The sequence below is a fragment of the Corvus brachyrhynchos genome, unplaced genomic scaffold (assembly GCF_000691975.1).
Source record: "Corvus brachyrhynchos isolate BGI_N302 unplaced genomic scaffold, ASM69197v1 scaffold5, whole genome shotgun sequence".
NCBI classification, from domain to species: domain Eukaryota; kingdom Metazoa; phylum Chordata; class Aves; order Passeriformes; family Corvidae; genus Corvus; species Corvus brachyrhynchos.
This window is the reverse complement of record NW_008238321.1, coordinates 7,920,337-7,941,537: the sequence shown is the minus strand read 5'-3', so window position 1 is coordinate 7,941,537 and position 21,201 is coordinate 7,920,337. Positions and strand designations below refer to the sequence as shown.

General features: G+C 43.6%; 1 protein-coding gene across 1 annotated transcript in view; it reads left to right on the top strand.

Moving 5' to 3' along the window:
* The window catches only part of SDK1 (sidekick cell adhesion molecule 1), a 388,322-nt gene that overhangs the window by 315,663 nt on the left and 51,458 nt on the right, over positions 1-21,201 (top strand). The window contains 5 exon segments of the mRNA XM_017734101.1: positions 6,681-6,875; positions 10,856-11,057; positions 12,923-13,026; positions 15,081-15,151; positions 19,692-19,827. Coding sequence (XP_017589590.1) covers positions 6,681-6,875; positions 10,856-11,057; positions 12,923-13,026; positions 15,081-15,151; positions 19,692-19,827 — 708 coding nt within the window.

Here is a 21,201-nt window from a genome sequence, read left to right as displayed (position 1 = left end):
TTAAGTGTGATAATTTGTAGATGCCTTTATTGAATTTCATCTCATTGATTCCAGACCATCTCTCTTCATTACCCAGATCTCTTTAAATGACACTGGTGTCCTCTAAAGTGTGCACAGCTTGGTTTCATTTCTGGAGTTTGCAAGCAGATTGGCAATTCCATCAGCCAGGTCATTAATGAAAGTATTAAACAGGACCAGACTCATTCATGAGGTCTCATGAGAGCTTACTATGTCCTCCCAGGTTGTTAGGAAATCACTGATAACAGCATTTTGACTTTATTTTTTTTAAGTGTTCATCTCAAAATGTGTGGTATTTTTCTTAGATTCTATTATTCAATTTGCTTTTGGTGGGACTGTGTGCAACCATATTAAAGCCTTACTCAAAGTCAATGTGGATCATATCTACTCTTCCCACCTGGCCAATTATACTGTCAAAATGGAAAACAGATTATTTGATATTTATTATTTGCTCCAATCAAACAGATATTGGCTGCTCCTTGGCACGTTATTATCCTCGTGGATGCTTGTATATTGACTCATATTTTTTTTCCACAATCTTTCTGTGTATTGAACTTTAGTTTGATTTGTCCATAATTCCTTTAGCCTGTCTTGCCTCCTTTTAAAAGACAGTGTACTCTGTTTGCCCTTTTGTATTGTTCTGGGATGTCACCTGTCGTCCACAAGTCCTAGAAGAGAATGGCTAATTATTCAGAGATGGCTCCATCTCTGCAGGGCAAATTTTATCAGGCCTTTCTGACCTGATTACATCCAGCTTAACTAAATCTTCGTTAACCTGTTCTCTATTCCAGCCTACCTCCCTACTTACATTGTTGTCACTTTTAATTTGTGTGGAGGATCTTGTCAGCACCGACTTCTCGTTGTGTGTGAAAACAAAGCAATGGAGGAATCAGCCTTCCTTCCCTTTCTGCCTCACCTGTCTTGTGCTCATTTTTTCTTCCTGCTGGCTGACCTGTCCTCCTCCTCTCTTTCAGATTTCTAACGTATTTATGAAATCTTTCTTATTGCCTCTGCTGCTCTTCAGGTGATAACTCACTTTGCTCTTTGGCCATTCTGATTTTGTCCCTACGTGCCTGTGCTGTCTATTTATACACTCCCTTGGAGCTGTGTCCTGTTTCAACTTTTTGTCCAAGTCACTTTTGATTTTCAGGTCATTAGTGAGCTCTGAATGCAAACATATTGGCTTCTTAACATCTTTTGTCTGCACTGGGATAGTTGTACCATTTTTATTTGTCTCTTAAAATGGTCAGCTAACCTGGATTCCTTTTTCCCTTAGAATTCTTTGCCTGGGGGATGTTACCTGCCAGTCCCCCCCATCCACATCTTTGAAGTCCATTGTCTTTATTCAACAGTTCTCACTCTTTTATTTTTTCAATGGTAGAAATACTGAGGTTCCTGGAGGAAGTAGTTAGCTGCCAAAGAGAGAAAAAGAGAGAATTGCTTATGCTGGGTTCTTCTGTGATTTTTCCTAAGAGGTGAGCTGTGCATCAAAAATAGATAAAGAAACAATGTGTAGCGTTCTAAGGAAAGGTTGCAAATTTTGGGAGTTTTGTTTTTTTTTTCCCCCGTACAGTTTTTACATCTTATTACTATAATGAACCTCCAAAACAGCACTGTAACCCCCTGGTCAAGTGCACCAAAGTGGCGTCCTTGGGAAAAATAAGTGAACGTAATTTTGTGCGCTGCCCTTCTATTCACTCACGGGGCTCAAAAGAAAAACCACTTGCTTTGCAAGAGCAACTTATATTCAGAGCCTTTGAACTAATGTTCCTGCTCTGCCTGCCTTGTTCTCTGAGTATACATGCACCTTTGCAGCTAACATTTTTGTAATCTATATAAAAATGTGTTCTAGCATTTCAGAGAGAGATTAGCAGGATGAAATACTGGCAGGCACCAAGAGGGAAAACCACTTGTTTGTTTAAATATTTTACCATGCAAGACTGCTAGATATTTCCCTTTTTCCTCCTGGGAATGTTACGCCAACCATCTGAGGCTTCACTCTGTCTTCCTCTCTGCACTCAGTTCAGCCAGCACCCACATAGTTCCTTTAAATACTATTAAAGATAAATGAGGCATTAATGTGCATATGTGCACTTCAAGCTATGAGCTCCCCCTGAAAATGAGAGCTTAACCCACATCCTTCCAGGCCCTGGTTAGTATTCCTCATGGTATCCTCATATTTAGCATTTACCTGGAGCTTATTGCAAAAAAGTGTAAGAACTCCACCGAGAATTAGAAGCAAAATTGGATGTAATCCATGTTTGCAAATTCCTATTTTGATCCCGGGCTGCATTTGCACACCCGCTGGCCCTAAAACAGATAAGCAGGAAAATCAACAAACTGGATTGCTGCTCCGCCGCGCGGAGCGTAACCTCACGGTATCGCTCGGCTCTCCCCGAGTTCTGTGACAAATTAATAAGTGTTTGTATCTCTGCTGCACCATGGCCTGCACCAACGGGTGCTGTCACTTCTTGAAGGGCTTTGTATGGTGATGAGCTTGAAAGCTTTTTGATATTCATGGGGTGTTGTCACCCTCCTCCTGCCTGTTTGCTTTGGGGAATCCAGCAGTTGCGTTGCGGTGACCTAACGTTTAACAGGCAGCTCGGGCTGCTGCCATTTACTGAGTTTGGAAAGTGTGCAGCTCATGGAACTGCTTGCACTTGTGCAAAAAATGCTCAAAAAGATGTTAAAGTGAAAAATAAGCCTAGTTTTAATGAATAAATAAACTCATGAAGACTTGATCTGTCAGGGGGTTTTGTATGCTGTTTTGGCCTGGTAGTGGTAAGACTTCTAACAGCAGAAGAGGTTCGGGATCTAAAGCTATACAGGGAAAAAATTAAGAAAATAACATGAATTCTTATTGACCATCCAGCTACTTCACATTCTGTAAGATACTCCTTTCCCCAAAAAGTTTGCTCTGATCACTTTTTAAAGGTTATACTTTCATTCATAACCTTTGATTTTTTAATTTTTTTTTTCCCTAAGATATCTGCAACATCTTACTGTCATAACGTAGTAAGGAAAGGAAGCTGCTCATTCCTCCACTGCAGCAATTGCATGTTATAGCCCTTGAGCATACATTAATTTCTCTTTGAACACTTTCCATTTACCTCTATTGATTTGCCTCATTTGATTTCACTTAACATTTCCTTTCTTCTCCTATCCCTTGTTGCTGAAATTCATCAACTTAATAATTTTATCTTTTTGATCTTGCATTAGCCCTAGTTATTATCCAAGCTGTAGTTTAAGTACTGAGTCTTCTGTGCCACTCAGAGAAAGTAAAAGTCATGCTTTTTATGGCAGTCTGTATCCTCATTGTCCCAAACTGTCCAACAGGAGATATAGGGGATCAAAATGAAGTACTGGCTGTCTTTCAGGTGGGTTGTAGGTAGCAATAAGAGCAGGCTGAGTTCAGGTGTAAAGGTTGAATATTTGCCTTGGAATCAGACCCATGGAAGTGTTGAGTTTCTTAGGAAATCTGTTAAGGTGATGGTTCTGGTTGTGTAAACTCAGGAAAACAGATATTCCCCCAGACTTTCAGCCAACACAGCAGATGTGGGACAGGACAGTGAGAGCTGGTGCTGTTTTTCAGAGGGATGCATGGAAAAGGAGTTTGCAGAGCCTGTCACAGAGACAGGCTGTGACAAGTGATTTCCTCTTTCTCATGGCTAAATTAGTTTTTCACTAGCCACAGACCCACTCTTATGTAAGATATTGTAATGGCCTAGATATGTATGTGTTCCTTTGCCTAATCTGGGCATGTTTGTAATTGCTTTCCAGCATGAGTGCCACCATTTAGCAGTAAATAGTTATCTTTCTATTCCCCCCTTCCATTTTAACTACACTTCATATTTTACAAAGGTTTAGAAAAGAGAGGAAATTACTCGACAAGGATATGTCCCAGATATCATACTTATCTTTTAATAACTAGATAAATCAACTTTTCTATTCTTTTAATATTCTCTGTTTCCCTCCAGGTCTTATTCTTTACGTCTTATGTCCCTTTATCGAGCTGCTTTAGCCATCTTAGTTGCTTTTTCCTTCATCTTCCCTGCTTCTGTAAAAATTTCCCCAGTGCTTTTCTTTGACTGTTTTTCCTCCTTGTTAAGATCCTGCACTGGGCTTTTCACTCCCACGTTCTTCACATCAGTATAAACAAAAAAGATCATATATATCAGTTCCTTCTCCCCATTGCTCTCTGTCTTTCTGTGGACTTCTAAAAAAGATCAAAATATTGCAGCATTAAAGGTACAGAAATATTTTGTTGAAATATATTGGACCAGTAATGGAAGAACTAGTCCCATGGATAAAAGGAGATAATTTGCAGGTGAAAAAATGAAATGTTCAAAGTGTAAGACCCCAAGACTTTGCTGGGATCTAAGCACACTCAGGAGCACTGAAAATTCAGGACACTTTTTAATTGAATAGAATATAATAGAACAGAACAGACTACTCCATTTGGAAAGGATCTACAAAAATCATGAAGTCCAGCTGCCCAGCCAGTTCACTGCTGACCAAGTTACAGCATTATTAAGGGCTTCATCCAAATGGCTCTTACACACAGACAGGCTTGGGGCATTGCCCACCTCTCCAGGAAGTCAATTCCAGGGTTTGACCACCCTCTCTGTAAATAAATTCTTCCTCATGTGCTGTCTGAACCTTGGCTGAAGCAGCTTTGAACCATTCCCACATGTCTTATCACTCAGTCCCAGGGAGATCCTAGGACCAGGATAGCTTGGGTTAGCAGCAATCTTTAAAAGCTATCCGGTCCAACCTTCCTGCCATGGGCAGGGACAATTTTCAATTAAAAAAGGTTGTTCAGAGCCCTGTCCAACCTGACCTTGAATACTTCCAAGGATGGGGCAGCCACCACCTCTCTGTGCCAGTGTTTTACCACCCTGGTAGATCAGCACCTCCCTCTCCACATCCCCTCCTCAGGGAGCTGCAGAGAACAGTGAGTTTGCCCCTCAGCCTCCAGACTAGACAAGCCCAAAGTCCCCAGGCACTCCTCACAGGACATTATTCCCAGCCTTTGAAGAAGTCTAAATCTGTCCACCTAGCTGTGGAAATGTTGGTGTAGGAATAAACCAACCACAGCCACGAGTCACTCCTCGAGCTGCAGCCATGGCTGTTGCCCTATGTCTCCAAGCAGCGACCAGAGAAGAAAGGACAAGGAAACCCACTGAAAATCACCAGTGGCACTGTGAGAGTCAGCACAACAAAATTAATACCATCTGTATCCCAATTAAATTCCACTGTTTTTGACACTGTTTGCCACATGCGAGTGGCATCGATTCCAGGGACTGCAGGAACTCCAGGCCTTTTCTGTGAGTGGGAATGTGGCAATTGGTGCATATTTACAGTGGGAAATAAATGTCATTGGGTTTTCCCTAATAGCCATAGGTAAGATCAGCCACTCAGATTTCATGCACTGACCTTCCCAAATGAACCACGCCAGGTTTGGCTTCCCTTGGTCTTGTTACAGCCAAGATGTGGTGGGAGTTCAGACTCTAGCTGAGATATTAATTCCATGAGAAAGAGATGGCTCAGGTGCTGCAGACCCTTTTCGTCATTCAGAGGGTGAGCAGAAGGTTGGCAGAACTGTGCCATGACTGTTTTGTTTTCAGCTGGTTTGATTTGGATTTGTTGGCTGCCCTCTGCCCTGTGTAACTCCATGGAGCGTTTAATCATACATTCAGCTCAGGCAATAAAACCCCACATCAGTTCTGCTATTAATTGATTTTGGAAGTCAGCTGCTGGACTGGAAGTTACCACTGAGCTCCAGAAGTGAGAGCCTGATTGAATTGCTGGGTTTACAGAATGGATTTGAACATTTGGCAGACCCTCTTTGGGGGACAGTTGTCACTAGTGGTGCGTAAGAACCCTGGAAGCCCTCTTTGCACAGTGGAATCATTAATAACCCAGGCTAAACTGTGAGCTCCTGATTGTCAGGCAGGCTGGAACGGGGGTTATCACTTACAGGCATCAGCAAAATTGATTATTGAGACCCGCATGGATGAAGCAGGACCACAGAGTTTGCAGGCTCCTTCCTCAGGCTCTGGGCAAGGGCAGCAATGCTGAATGACAGGAGAAGGATGGCTTTATTGGCAGTTCTGGCACTCGCTGCTGAGGGAAAAGCACGTGCAGAAAGGAGGGGCAAGCCTTGATTGGAGCAGTGTGAAGGCTGCATGGTTTGGGCAATCCAGCTGCTGGAGCTGCAGCTGAAGAAATTTGAATTTGAGCCAGTGATGAAACTGGGAAAGGGCAGAACAACCAACCTGTGAGCGTGGGTTGGAAAGCTGGAACTGGAGCATTGCCTTGAACTGCCTCGATCAGGTGACACATTGCACCAACTCTGTTCCTTTGCTTTTCAAAAAGGTACCAGTTTGCCAGGAAAGATTAAACTGGTTTTGCATCTTGTTGGTCTAAAGGATGGAAAGTAAACTCAGTTTCATGGCAGTTGTATCCAGCAGACCCTTGTGTGTGTGTGATTTCCCTTGTAAGGTGTGTGGCATTGCCAAGAGCAGAACGTTATAACACCAAAGGCAGTAAATTATTTTCTCCCAACTCTAGATAAGCATGTAATTAGGATAAACTAATAGGGCTGGTGCTCTTTTGTCCCTGCTAGAGAAGCCAGCTGAGCCTTTTCTCCTCTCTTGCAGGGTACCAGGTCGCCTACCGCCTGGCCAGCAGCAGCCCCAACAAGTTCACCACTGTGGAGGTTGGCTCCACAGTCCGGCAGTTCACAGCTACAGACCTGAGCCCAGAGTCAGCCTACATCTTCAGGACATCTGCCAAGACCAGGCAGGGCTGGGGGGAGCCCCTGGAAGCCACGGTGATCACCACTGAAAAACGAGGTAATGCTGGCAAGCCGTGGGTTCAGGGAATTTCTGTGCCTGCCCTGGAGCCTGCGCTGCACTTAGGGGGATTTCAATAGCAGGCTACACCTCTTCCTTCTCACCCCGTAAACCTGCCCCAGTCCATAGCAACATCATGATTTGAGAAAGCAAGGCAGACTTTTATGAGACACAGTTCTTCTAACCTGACGGGCTGTTGGAATTGATTTTTCCATCAGCTGCTATATTGGCCATATGCAGCCTCCTTTTGCAGTTAGATGGGGTTTTTTTCAGCTCTCTCATTTTCTAGAAAGATTGCAATCTTAAGAAAGTAAGTGATGGATGAATTATATTGATTAGGGAACACAGAATGAAAGGCAGTGGTGTTGCAGAATTTCTCCATGGCTCCTCCATTGTGCCTCAGCCCTGACCTAATGTGTTTGTAATTACTCTGGCCTTTCGCTGCCACACGCTCGAGCAGAGCCTTTGCATCTGGATTGCCCAGACTTTTTCTGCTTCTTGCATCAGCCACAAAATGGTTGTTTGCATCCTGACTCTCCAGGCAAATTCTGTTCTGAAGGGAATCTGCTTGAAGGTGGTGTTTATATATGTGTGTAAATGATACCAAATGGAACAAAAAGTGAAAGACGTGTAAGGTATTGCAGGATCTGCTCTGCATCACTGCTTGTTTTAAATGCTTTGGCTCAAGTAACTGCTCATTTCTCCAGTTTTAGAACTGATCTGTAGAGCTGCAGTTAGAAAATTTGCAGTTTCTACTTGTGCATGAAGATTTTAAATTTTTTTTTTAAATTCAGAGCTAAAAGAGGATATATTGGTGAATATGTTGGTGGAAAACAAGAGTGTGGGTTTTCTCCTGGTCTTGCACATAGGCCATGTTCCAATGCAGAGCATGTATCTGGTCTCTTGAGCTGGCAAAATCAAAACAAGCCAGGGTAACTCTACCAGAACCACTGGGGTTTGTGCCACCTGCTGCTGTGACCCATTGTGCTGTCTGGATACTCATATTTTTTAAGAAAAATTCTCCCTCAAAAACTAGAACCATACAATTTCTGTGACTCGTAAAAGTCACAGTTCAGAGAGGAGCACACTCCAGCAGGTCACCAGGCCAGACCTCCACAGACATCTTTCAACCGTTGTTAGAACTTCTGCATGTGCTTGTGGGCCTGCTCTTAGTTCTTGCCCAAGTTTTGCACTATAATGCAACCAATGATATTTACTTTTAATTCCTAAAATGTGTCTGATAAACAATCATTTGTTTGAAGTCCTTTCTACACCTTGCACATCATTTAATGCAAGAGTAAGGATTTCCCATTGTATTTGCCCAAGTGTCTTCCTTATTATTTTCCTCTAACACTTCTTGGAAGAGAGGAAGTTGGTCTGATGTTCAGCTACCACCAGCAAGAGCCCATGAGGTGCATTTCAACTACTCCTGGCCTGTTTGGTTGGGTTTAAAATTTCCTCTGGCAAAGCTCTGCCGGTCGTGTGCAGCCTTCCCAGTGCATAACAGTGCAGTCCTCAGAGAAAGAACCTCTGGAGATGTATCAGGAAACTGGAAGTGCCTCTGCTAAAGATACTGTCCATCAAAGAGATTTATCAGCTCAAGGTTTCTCCTGCCCCTGTCTGATTGCTGTCAAAGGGGAGGTTCAAAGCCTGACATGTAGAAGCTTCAAAAAAAAAACCCACCATGCCAAAAAATGTGAATTCTCAAAGCTCAGAGCTTCTCCTGCTCAATAGAATGTGCTCAGATTCCCCAGACTGTGCACAGGGATGCACAACAGCTCAAGGCAGAACTCCCAGCTCCAATGTGGGAACAATGACCCCTTGTTGCTATCAGTGCTTTAGGGTTATCTTGGGTACCCAAATCACAGTGTAACACGATCCCGTTCTCTTTTTGATGGACAGCTCTGCTGGGTCTCAACGTGCTTTGGAACCACGAGTTTACTGATCTCATATAAAGTGTAGAGACAACAGTGTGTTTTCTCACATCAGCAAGAATGATAAAAGGGGATGATAAAGAAATTTATCCAGTGCAGCTATCCTGCTAACAAGAAATTGACCTGAAACTTGTATACATGACAATAAATATTCTAGAATGAAGATACTTAATTCCTGTTAATAAAGATGTATTTAATATCCTCATAGTCCTTGATACTAAGGTAGGCAGATACAAAAATTCCCTTTACAATTAGCAAAATTGGTCACTCTTGCCCTTGTAAATTCCTTGGTTAATCCCAGTATAAATCTTTATATTTTGCAATGATGTCTGTGATTTATAGAACCCAAGTGATATTGTGGCTGTATTCTCCAGAGGCTCTGCTGCAGTGCTTTGAGTCTACACTTCAGAATAATCAACACCAGTGTTCAGGGCAGAACTGAGTCAAAAAATTTAAATGTAGCAAGAAATTAAAAGTAGTCCCTAGAGTCATGTGGCCTGTCAGAGTCAAGCCTTACATTCCTGCACAGACAGCTCACCTTAGCATTTGCTTGTGGCTAAACTCCCATAAATAAACTCTTCATACTAATGGGTTTGTACAAACAGTCAGGGAGTATATCCTGCAACACAGGAGATTTTAAGATCTCCCATTAGCAGCAGAAGGAAACCCAATCATGGGAGACTGACTGCAAGATCTGACCTGCCCAAAATTGCAGAGCTTAGCAGCAGAATGTGTAAAATCCCTGCATGGCTCTCCCTCCCTGGCATGGAATAACCCCACGTCCCTGTCTCCGCCTGTCAGTGTAAGGCACTGACCTTTCACGTCGTGCTGCTGCTTGCAGGCTGCTGGCACCCAGGGCTTCCTCCAGCTAATAGCTTACAAGTTTTTGGGCACTGATGTCAGCGAGAGCAGTCTGCAGAGAAATGCCAAAACACACAGGAAATGCTTTGAGGGGATGGCAGGGAAATGAAGCACTGGCTGTACAGAGCCGTGAGGAATCAGGCAGGCAGAGGTGTGTTTATGGAAACAAGTGCTGATGAAGTTGAATTGAATTGCTTCTCAAAAGCAAGTCACTGCAGTGTCTCCAATCAATTTCTGCTTTATTACATGCCACACATTTTAATCAGAATCAATAATCTTCATGATAAACAATTAAACAATTATTCCTCACTCTATGGAGTTTCTCTATCGAAATCAATGGAATGTGGAGACGTGGTGACGGGAAAGGAGATCTGTAATGAAACAGTCGGGGGCTGGCATGCTTACACCTGCATTGCCATTCCCTGCTCATCCCAGAAGTGTGAGGGTAATTACTCTGGAGAGACCTCCCTCAGCACTGGCTGGTTTGACTTTGCAGGTTCAAGGTTAAATGGGTAGGAAGGGAAGAGTTGGGGGGACCCACAGCAAGTGCTCCAGCCCCAGCTCTGTGCTGCTTCCAGGCTGGGGTTTGGAAGCAGCAGCACCAGGAGCTGCTGATGGCTCCTGGTTCCTTGCCTGGTGCAGGAATTCAGCATCAGCTGTGTGTGTTTGGACTCTGCAACACAAGAGCCTGTTCCAGCTTGCCCTTTCCTTTCCTCTTCCTTGTGCCTCCACTGGGGTAAGAGGACCCTGCACAGCACAGGGAGAACAGAGTCTCCGGTACCAAGGAGTAAGAACAGGTTAAAAGGGAGCTAATTTACACACAGATTCTGTCAAAAGAGCAATTGCAGCCAGAAGAACAGCTGAGTTTCATTGCCTTGCTTTGCTTGGCTGCCAGTCCTGATGATCCTTCTTTAACCTGCCAGGTCAAGAGCCCTCCAAGTTTGAGGTCCACTGTGAGGAAGGTTTATATCCTTTGGTGACCTTTGATGCAGGGAGATAAGAATCAGTTTTACTGCTCCTCCTTGCAGTAGAAGGTTAAGGAATGGAATGGTTGTATACTTCAAGTGGCAAATCCAAAAGTTCAATGCCCTGTGGCATTACCAGTGTGAAAATCTGACCAGGCTGTCACATTTTATGTTGGTTTGAATTTCCTCTCAAAGCAGCTAAATTATGGTTTGATTGCAGAACGACCAGCACCTCCCAGGCAGGTGATGACCCCCCAGGGCGATGTGTCCTCTCGGAGTCTGGTGCTGAAGTGGGTCCCGGGAAGCGATGGATCGTCACCAATCCGATATTTCACAATCCAAGTGCGGGAGCTGCCAAATGGAGACTGGCAAACCTACTCCTCCTCCATCAGCCACGAGGCCACATCCTGCGTTGTTGAAAGGTACCATGTGATCCCAGGCTAGCATAGAAATTCCCATACTTTCCCACTAGTTAGGAAACCAAAACAACCATCACTCAGCTTCACAGCCTTTTTGGGGGAGAGAGGTTAAGTGAGGCCACTGCTTCCATTTTAGAGGTGGTGTTATGAACAGCAGTTGAGAGATTTGCTGAAGGTCATGCAATAAATCTAATTAAAGTTGGACTGCAGTGCATCTTTTTGAAGCCTTTCCTGGAAGCTCAGCACCACAGATAACACTACTCAGGCTAAATCATATGTAGCTACACAGTGCTCTGTAAAATACAACTAGTTAAAAATCCTTTGAGTAGTGACTGATGTTAAAATCCACTCTGAATGCTGCATTGCAATTATCTCTATATAAGCTTTTCCAGATGAAATGAGAACCATTTTTATCTGTATTTTCCATACTGAAGTTTATAGATAGCATCAGAATGTTTAAACTTTGTTATTCAGGCTTCATTATATCCTCAGCAATACTGGTGTAATTAAAGTCCTTGTAACATCAGCAAAAGTAATTGAATGTCTACAAGCAGGTACTTGTTTTGCTGTCCATTTCCTCTGTTGACAAGCCAGTAGAAATCATATTATTTCTAAAAGGCCATGATCTTCAGAAGAATCAGGTATTCCAAGCATTCAAATTTTTCGGGTCTGCTACTAAAAGCATCAATGGCTGTGGTATATGGCAGCTCACTGGTCGTGTACCAGTATCTTTCCAGTAAAAACCTGTACTTGTAGAAACCTTTACTTGTAAAAAACTTGTAAAAACAGGGAAACCATCTATGTCACTTAGAGTTTACATTGGCATGACTGAAAACAAAAGCTCAGAAAAGATGATTCACATTATTCAAGTTGCTGTAGGCAAGTAATTCTGTCCTGATAGGGTGGCACTGCTGAAAGTGATTTTGTCTTCCCCTTGCTAAAAGCACTTTCCTGTGGAAGTCCAGAAGAGTTGTGGATGTGAGAGTGCTGCCCATCAGAATGCATTATCCTTGATGTTTAATCATTCCTTACAAGTAACTTGGATTTGTAGGCAGTGTTACATCCTCCAGTGGATGGTTACACTACCAATTAATTAGTGAAGTCCCCCGTAAGTTACAGCTCTGCATTTCAAGCCTCTACCTGTGACTCCAAAGGCAGCCTCCCCTTCACCTCCCCTGCCAAGCTGAGACAGAAGCATCTTTGCAAGGTTATGTCAGCTGGAAATCACTCTTTGCCTGTCTTAAAGCACCACATACATAAAAGACCTGCAGGGAACCTGTTGTTGCTGTCTTTATTAAATAATCCAGGTAATGGCATTAATTTGGGATTCAGAAGGAGTGAAATGCCCTGATCAAGTGGTGTGGTGTAGGGGATTAGTCAGGAGCTGGCACTCTGAATTCCAGTGCCTGCTGTGCACTGGCTGACCCTGGGCATGTCTCCTGCTTCCTCCCCACCTGTCCTCCTCATCTGTGTTCGGGGGATGGCCCAGATGGCTTTGGAGGATCTCAGCAAAGCACCTTGAAAGCCAGGCTTTGCACAGCCATGCAGAACTCAGATAACAAGACCCAGTCGTGGGCTGCTCCATGAGCTGCAGCCTCATGTCGGTTTTCTGGTGCCCAATTCAGTGATGAATCCAGGAGTGTTTCTGGGAACTCAGGGCAGGGGACATCTGGGAAGGTGCTGATGGCAGCAGGGGTGGGAGCACCTGGGAAGCTGGGGGGGACTGCAGAGAAAAGGCAATGGGGAGAGGAGACAAACTGCTCAGTGGCTCTGGCTGGCAGTGGGTGGGTTCTCTTCAACTCTGTAGAGGCAAGTTGTGGTGAGGGGGGGAGATTTCATCCCTCAGCTTTATTTTCCCCATTCCACAGCTTGAACCCATTCACCTCTTACAAACTGCGAGTGAAGGCCACCAACGACATTGGGGACAGCGACTTCAGCGCAGAGACAGAGGCGGTCACAACCCTGCAGGATGGTAAGGGAGGAGGAGAGGCACATTGGGGGCATCACTGAGGGGTGGGGGATCCCCAGGGCTCCTGGACCCACTGCAGGGTGTTCTCCATGGAGACTGGAGTGAAAACCAACAGCCAAAGCAGTTTTGTCCACAGGAAGTTGACGCAGGTAGCAATGAGATATGGCCGAATTAACAGGCAGCCCTAAGTGTCCTGCTGTGCCCTCTGATAATGAATCATACTTTCAGGAGTCTCAAAATGGATTTAAACGTCGTTTGATTGGCTTCCAAACTCTGCACTAACCATTATCTTTGCAGAAATTGAATAATTTACAAGAGAGCATTAAAAATAAATGTAGAACCCTGCATACATTTGAAGAAGTTTCTTCAATTGTTTTCCCCTCACAGTCCATATCAGTCTGCAGTATGGCAAAATTGCTGCGGTGTAAGTAAGAAAGAGTATGAAACTCCTGGAAACATGAGCATTTAATCCTGCAGATCAGGACTAATAAACTGTGAATGACATTGACAAGGCTTTTATTTTTAGCCTTAGAGATCAGCTTCTAATTCCTTGATTGTATAAAGTCAATGCCTGAATGCAGAAGTAGCTCTGATGTCTTGAATGGAGAAGAGAACTCTGCAAAGTAGGAAAAGCATCAGTATGTGCTTTTACCCTGGGAAATTGGGTATTTCTGGGATACATACATGGATAAATATATATATATGGGTGTTGTGAGGTAGGGGTCAATCTTTTCTCCCAAGTAACAAGTGGTAGGACATAAAGAAATGGCCTGGTTGCACCAAGGGAGGTTTAGATTGAATATTAGGGAAAACTCCCTCACCGAAATGGTTTTCCAAGCACTGGAAGAAGCTGCCCAGGGCAGTGGTCGAGTCCCCATCCCTGGAGGGATTTAAAAGCCATGTACATGTGGCACCTGGGGACATGGTTCAGTGTTGGGCTTGCGAGTCCTGACTTAATGGTTGATCTTGATGGTCTTAGAGGTCTTTTCCAACCTGAATGATTCTATGGTTATATATATATAGTGCTAGGAATTATCCAGGATTTCCTACAAAGCAAGGAGTGACGAGTTAGAAATGACACTGAGATATAATAGGAAGCCATTTTGCAAGGGAATGTGATCTTGAAATCAGAAGAACAGAGGATAGAGCTCAGGAGCGCGGGAAGTTAAGCAGGAACCCAATGTAATACCTGACTAATGTGCTAAGCAGCCCCTTAAAGGCATCCTGGCTCTCCACCTTCCTGCACAGCAGCTGCAGCAGGGTCGGTGCAGGCTGTAACTGATGATAATGAGGCAGCACTCACTCACTTTTTCGGAATTTAAAATTTTATTCTAAGTTCTCTTTGAATTTAGCTCCAGTGGATCCAGAGTTGTGCTTGGCCTCCTCACAATACCACAGGGGAAAAAACTGTGAAAGCTTCTCACCTTCTCAGCAAACTGAACATTTATTCTGCTGAGCAGCCCCGGTGCTGCCACTTGAGCGTTGCACTGTGGAGGGCTGTGAATTCCTGATAAGCCTTTGCTTCATGTCTTTGAGCTGCTGTGGAGTGTCTGGGAGTACCACAGCCTTGGACCCAGGAAGGGGTTAACCTGTGGTAAATCAAGGTGTGCTGACTAAAGTAATGTGTGACTATGAGACACAGACTCCTAAATTCAAGGTGGGCTTGCCTCAGCTGTGGCAAAAAATCTCCTGAAAAACCTGGGAGCAGTTTTCTCACCCTTTGGATCCTTCACACAGCTGGTTTAACTTCCTTACAAATGGGCACCCGGTGGTCTGTGAGCAGCTGGCTGCTGCAGCTTCCTCCAGGTATATGCCCTCAGCTTTTCTTGGTCCTGCTCAAGCTGCCAAGGCCACAGGTAGAGCAAGACAAGTGCCTGGCTTCTCCCTGGGTTGCAACATCCACATCCACCATGCTGCTTTTGAGACCCACCACGTAGCAGCTGGGATGGAAGATTTCCTTCAGTAGTGAAGAAAAAGGATCTGATGAGCGAAAGAGAAGCTGCCCGTTTTTCACCTTCTTGCTGTAACTGCTCTTGTTTCCTTTTTCTCTTGTTTAGTTCCAGATGAACCACCCAGTTCTGTGTTAGTAACTCCCCACACGACTTCCTCTGTCCTTGTGCAGTGGCAGGTAGGTAAAATGAAAAATTCTGATGTTCCTGTGAACAATTTTTTGGCTGCTTTGACTTGTTGAATTTAAGGGTGCATTGCCAGGGACGTTTTCTTGAGCTGGAAGTATTGTACTGAAGTTAAAGGACTGCAGCTACTTCCTTACTTGCCTGATCTAGCATAAATTTTAGTGATGGAGATTTCTGGCAGTTGCTTTTACTTTGTGCCCCACTGTAGCCATGTCCAAGATCATTACTTGTCAGATTCTCCTGTCCTTTTGTTGATATCCATAGCTGTGCATCTCTACACAGAAAACATTCCACGGACCGTGGTGTTGGTAAGATCAGGTAATCAAAAGCTCACTCTGGCTCACATCCTGCACAGCCTCCTCCTGCTGCTGAAATGATCAGAAGTCTGAGATCAGTGCCTGAAATCCCATTTGTACCTCTGAGGAGCTCCACGTGCCCTCTTGGCTCTTTGAGAGAGAAACACTGAGATTTCTTCAGAGAAGAGAAAGGAAGCTTGGGCTCTCCACAATCTCTCTGGGTTGGATAGGGAAGTATTTGTGTCAAGTCTGCATTTTATATTGGCATTTCCTCTGCCCTCCTTTATCTTTCAATCCCGGCCTCCCAGGACATGCAGGAACATTTTGTGACCCAGTGCCTGAGGCTTCTTTTTGCAGAGTGGGCATTAACAGAGGGACCCCAGTGGGGCACTGCACATTATCCATAACCCATCCTGGAAAGCCTCTGCCCACCCTGCTCCCAAGACAATGTCCCCCACACATAAAAAGGATGGCTTTGGACAGATTGCATTATAGTGAAAAATGTACATATGCATTTACAGTACAGATGGGACTCCTTGCATTTTTGGAAGAGAAATATATGGATGAGGGTCTGTTTATTGCTGTGCAGCAGCACTTTAAAATCTGCCTGGCTGTGCTGCTGGGTGCCTGGCCCCAGCTCACACAGGCTAATCCTGAGCAGCAGCATTGCTTACAGCATGTTGAGCAAATAGGAGACATGTTGAGCAGCTTTACCAAAGGAATTATGGAGAGATGCAAATCTACCTCCTCACCTACGAGAGCCCCCAGCAAAGGGAAAAAAAGTACAGAAAGAGAGGACAAAGAGGATGTGGAGCACGATGGACCACGGAAATAAACATTCCCCCAGCTGACTGATTACTGGTGTGTAGTTAATGTGAAATAGGTGGTTGTTTAGGTAATTGGATGCTTTTCATTTCATGAAAGTGAAATGGGGTTGTTGTGCCAGAGCCATCTCAAGGGAGTTGTGGGCGATTATATGTCATTACCACATGTGTATTAATAGGTCCTGGTAATTCAACCGTACTATATTTTTCAAATAAACAAAAATCTTCAAGTCCCACAATAGCCTCCAATTAAGAGGAAGTTTCACAGCAGTGTCTAAGAAATAATGTAAACTGAAAACAGCAGTCAAGTTAAATGGGAGAGTGGATTTCCAAGCAAAGCTAAATTTTTAACTTTGAGCTGTGTTAATAATTCACAAAACAAACTCTCGATGCATTATCTGGGCTTTCAGCTGCTTGGTCTGATCAGTCCATTATTTTTAAATTTAAAGGAGGAAGAAAATAAGTAATTTCCAGTGAGGTCTCTTGTATCAATAATGCAAAGTTATTTCAAATGTTCTGGAGGATGTTACACTTAACATCAGGATCATGTACTGTTCTGTGTCTACCTTAGAAATAACAATTATTCAAACCTACATTTCAGTCTTTATTTATTTATTTGTCTTTAAACAGCACAAAAATGTTTCTCTTACTTCTGTACAACATTATGGGCTGCCACTCATAACCATTTTACCTATTTCAGCAGATCCCCCAGGCTTTCCTACAAAATCCTAAATAATCCATTACATCAAAAGCAGAGTTTTGTCCACAGAAGACAGATAGGAAGGGGAAGACCTGACCTTTTAGCTGAGTACCCTTTTCAGGAAAGAATTATCAAAGAGAGACAGTTTGCAAGCTATTTATTTTCTGAGCTTTCCTGTCCTAAACCTCAAGGAAAGAAAAAGTGGGGAATCACATGATAGCATAAGGAAACAATGTTTGCTGTCATAAAATCAGTGTTAGACCACAATGAGATATTAAGTTTTACCTGTTAGGCAGTTACATGGCAGAGCAGGGAGCCACAGTCTCCTCCTCAGCTTCAGGAGGATTTTCCTTTTAGGGTTCTGCAGGATATTCCACTTCAACTTTTCTTTTTTATTTTTTCTAAATTAAAAAAAGTTTATTAGTAATTAAAATAGGAAAAGTCAGAGGGAGGTGAGGACACTGCTGTGCTGTGGAGCCCTTCTCTGCAAGGGCACCATCAGGGCTAAAGCAACTTCAGTGCAATACAGAAAACAGAAAGTCAAAAGATTGGAAAAGAAAAAAGATCAGGAGAGAGATGCTGATAACTTCCAGTAACCTCATCTCATCTTCTTTCACAGGAGAGCATTTCAGCTGGTCCATGAGCAGTAACGTCATGGGGCAGCCCTGGAGAAACCTGGCACTTTATTTGGTCTATTTTCTTAGTCCCTTGGACAAGGCACTCTCAGCCTGAGACTAGGAAATACTGTTGTACCAGAGCTTGATTTATTTGCCTTGTAAAATGCAGTCGTAGAGGGAATATGCTTGCCCTTTCTAAAATACATCACGGGAGTAAACACCCCACAGGGAGAAGAACAATTTAACCCAAAAGGCAATGTTAGCACAGGAACAAATGGTTAGAAACTGGCTATGAATTATTTAGATTAGAAATTAAAGGTTTCTAACCAAGTGGTGAGGCTGGGAGCAGCTTCCCAACAGGAATACTGGGAAGCTGAAGAATCAGCTCCATTTCTGGTGGAGGTTGTTCTGTTTGTGAAAGAAGTTTTCAGCAGGTGGGGTTCTGCAGTGGGGAGGTCCCAGCCCTGATGATCCTCGAGGTGCCTCACAATCCCTCACAGCATCATCCTCTAATGCAGATGCCAAATAACAGTGAAAGGTGGTCAGGGCTTTGCCAGAGAATGGAGCACAATGATGAGCATGAAACAGTGATGAATAAGAGATCTCCAACCAGGCAGAGCAAGTGACATCTTGGGACAATTTGGGCTGCTTTCAGCAGGCTCTGTGCAGGACATCTGCAAAAGAAGGCAGCTTCTTGCAGGAGCAGGTTCTGCCCCTTTTCCTGGTGGCTGTGTAGCTTCTTTATACTCTGGTTCACATCATTTTCTTTTTTGGTTTCTATAACTGCAGTCTTTCTACTTGATTCCTTCAGCCCTCACCCAAAGCCAAGTCCTTGGCACTGAGACAGGACAGTCCTCTCGCTCCTCATGTCATTGTAATGGAGTAATGGAAAATTCATGTCATTTTTGGAATCAGAATGCCAGGTTATTACCAAAGATCTTCCTGCTTTCTGTCAAGATGTCCTTACTTTCTTCATTAAAATTACATGGGGCATTACCTTCTACTGTGACAGTGTTTCACACCAGCAGTTAATTTTTACACAATGCTTTTCCTTAGGAAAGTTCTCAAGGCTGGTAGGGATCTTCCTGGATTAAGGGCAAGATCATCATTAAAATCCATTTCATTTATACTTTCAGTCCCTTAAACTTCAGTAAAAGAATCTTTAGAAGATAAATGGCTCAGGGCATCTCTTCTTCTCTGCACTTCTTAGCTTGCATTAGACTCAGGAAAATAATTTTTTTCCCAAACATGAGGAATCCTTTTGCATGTCTCTACTTAAGCAAACCACCCAGACACAAATCTCCTTTTCAGTATGCCAGCTCTGCTTCTGTATCTGAAGGAGGATGTGAGGGGCTGCTGGAGAAGCCTTGCTGAGGTGTTATTTCTTTGAGTATCTGCCAACATGATACAGAAGGGGAAAAAAGTCATATTTGAGCCATCCCATGGCTGTATGTGCCAAATTGCTCCGAGCTGTTACAAAGGAGGCCTGGGTTTTCCTCTATGCACACACCAGAGCCCATCACACTGTGACTCCTCTCTAAATGCCTGTATGAAGTTGTTATTAGGCCTTGTTTTGTCTTCCTAATCAAAGCCAGAACAATTTTTATTATTCCTTTTTATTTGCCTTTTTATTTTCTCATGTGTCTTTCAGTAAAATAATGCCAGATGAAGACTGTCCTGTGATCAGTCCCCAAGGAAAAGAGCCACTGAAGAAATTCTGTCTGTGACAAAATAATTTATTTCTTTTTGGAAGCAGTGAAACACTGTTTGGCTCTTCTAGTGTTGGTGGAAAGCAACCTGCCTTTCCAGGGGGTGCTTCTTTATACCCTTCATCACACCTAAGTTTCTGTGGGCCAAGAAGGAAAGGAGCTTGGCTCTTGGTGTGGATTTTTCAGTCAAGAGCCTTTTGCAATGACCACAGCTTAGCAAAATCCTCAAAGCTGCCTTTAACTTGTGTTTTGCAAACCACACAGCCTTCAGCCCTGTGCATTATTAATGTCTGTTTTCACCCGAGCACAGAGCCACTGCCCCTGCTGATGGATGTTTGTTGCCATGCACATCTTAACCAGCCTGTTCTTCACGTGGATGTCTTTCAGCCCCCCAAAGTGGAGAGTCTGAACGGGCTCTTGTTGGGATACCGCATCTACTACCGGGAGCTGGATTATGAAGCCGGGACTGGGACAGAATCCAAAAACATCCAGAACCCCTCAGCTTTAAGAGCAGAGCTCACACGTAAGCCTATGGTTTGGACCCTAAAATACCCCACAATTGTAATCTGTCTTTACACCAGGCACTACATCCCCTCTTGCTCCATGGCAATAAAATGTAAGTCTAAGAGTGCTGGGAATAACTCAGATTTTACACAATCAGCCCGAAGATGCTGAAAAATGCAAGTAATTTCAGTGTGATCAGCATTGTAATGGTCTGTACTGATCTCTGCCAGCACACTGGAACTGATGGTCTGTCCCCCACGTACCCCCTGATTTCCTGCTTTCCACTCCCTCCAGCTCATAATTACCCTGGTACACTTTGTTCTGCCTTCAAATGAGAGTCACTTCATTTTCCTCAACTGGCAACTTTTTCCTTCCTTGCTATTTTCTCAATTGTTTTTATAATTGACATTTTGTTTTTCTTTTTACGGTATGAGGAAACAGCTGAGGAGAATTTTTAAATGGAACTTTTATAATTTCAAAGTGCTTGTCCATATTTTAGAAGAAAATAGCAAAGATGAGCAGGAATTTTTAGGTGCCTGCTTTCCATGTGAGTCACTGGGATTTATGGCTCACATGGGAAGAAGGTGGAGAGGGAGAGAAATAATAGAAAAAAAGAAAAGGCTTTTTAGATAAAGGCTAGAAAGGAAATCAGAGGGAAAAATAGGCAGAATAAGATGATGGGAGGCAGACAGGTGAGCACTCAGTAGCTTGAGAAATAAGGTCCCGCAATGAGATGCCCTCATGGAGGGACCAGCTTTTGTCCTGTTTGATGTCACTGGAATATTCAGAATAAGATAATACTCCAAGAGCAGCAGAATAGGGTTGAGTGAGACAATTTTAATATCTTACATCATCTGCCGTGCTTTCCTGAACCCATAGAAGTGATTTCTACAAAAGCAAGAGTGAATTTTAATGAGGGTGTGGGGTAAGTGGGTGCTTTAAATGTAACATAAGCCCCTAACTCTGACTTCACTTACGTGGTCAGAGCTAATGAGACCCCTCAGACTATGCAGCTTGAACCAGGACAGAGTAGAGATGTAAAGCTCTTGCAGGTGTAGGAATGCAGAAGGGTTTTTCTCAGACAAAAACTGAATGACTGACTGTGTACACGGAAAAATGAATTTGGATGCTCTCACAAGCCGGAGAGCCTGTGAAACCAACCAGTTTTCTCTTTTTCCCTCTTCTTGTCTGGCCCTGCAGCAATGTTCCTAATCACTGCAAAGGAGAAAAAATGAGCTGTACCTCCCCAGGGAGTCAAGAGACAGAAAGGGGTGGAGAAATGTATTTTAAGATAAATTCCCCTCTTTCTCCTTATAATGCTCACCTTAGAACACCTCTGTTCCTCACTGACCCACGGTTTTGCACAGCTTAGCGTATTATTACAATTCACTCA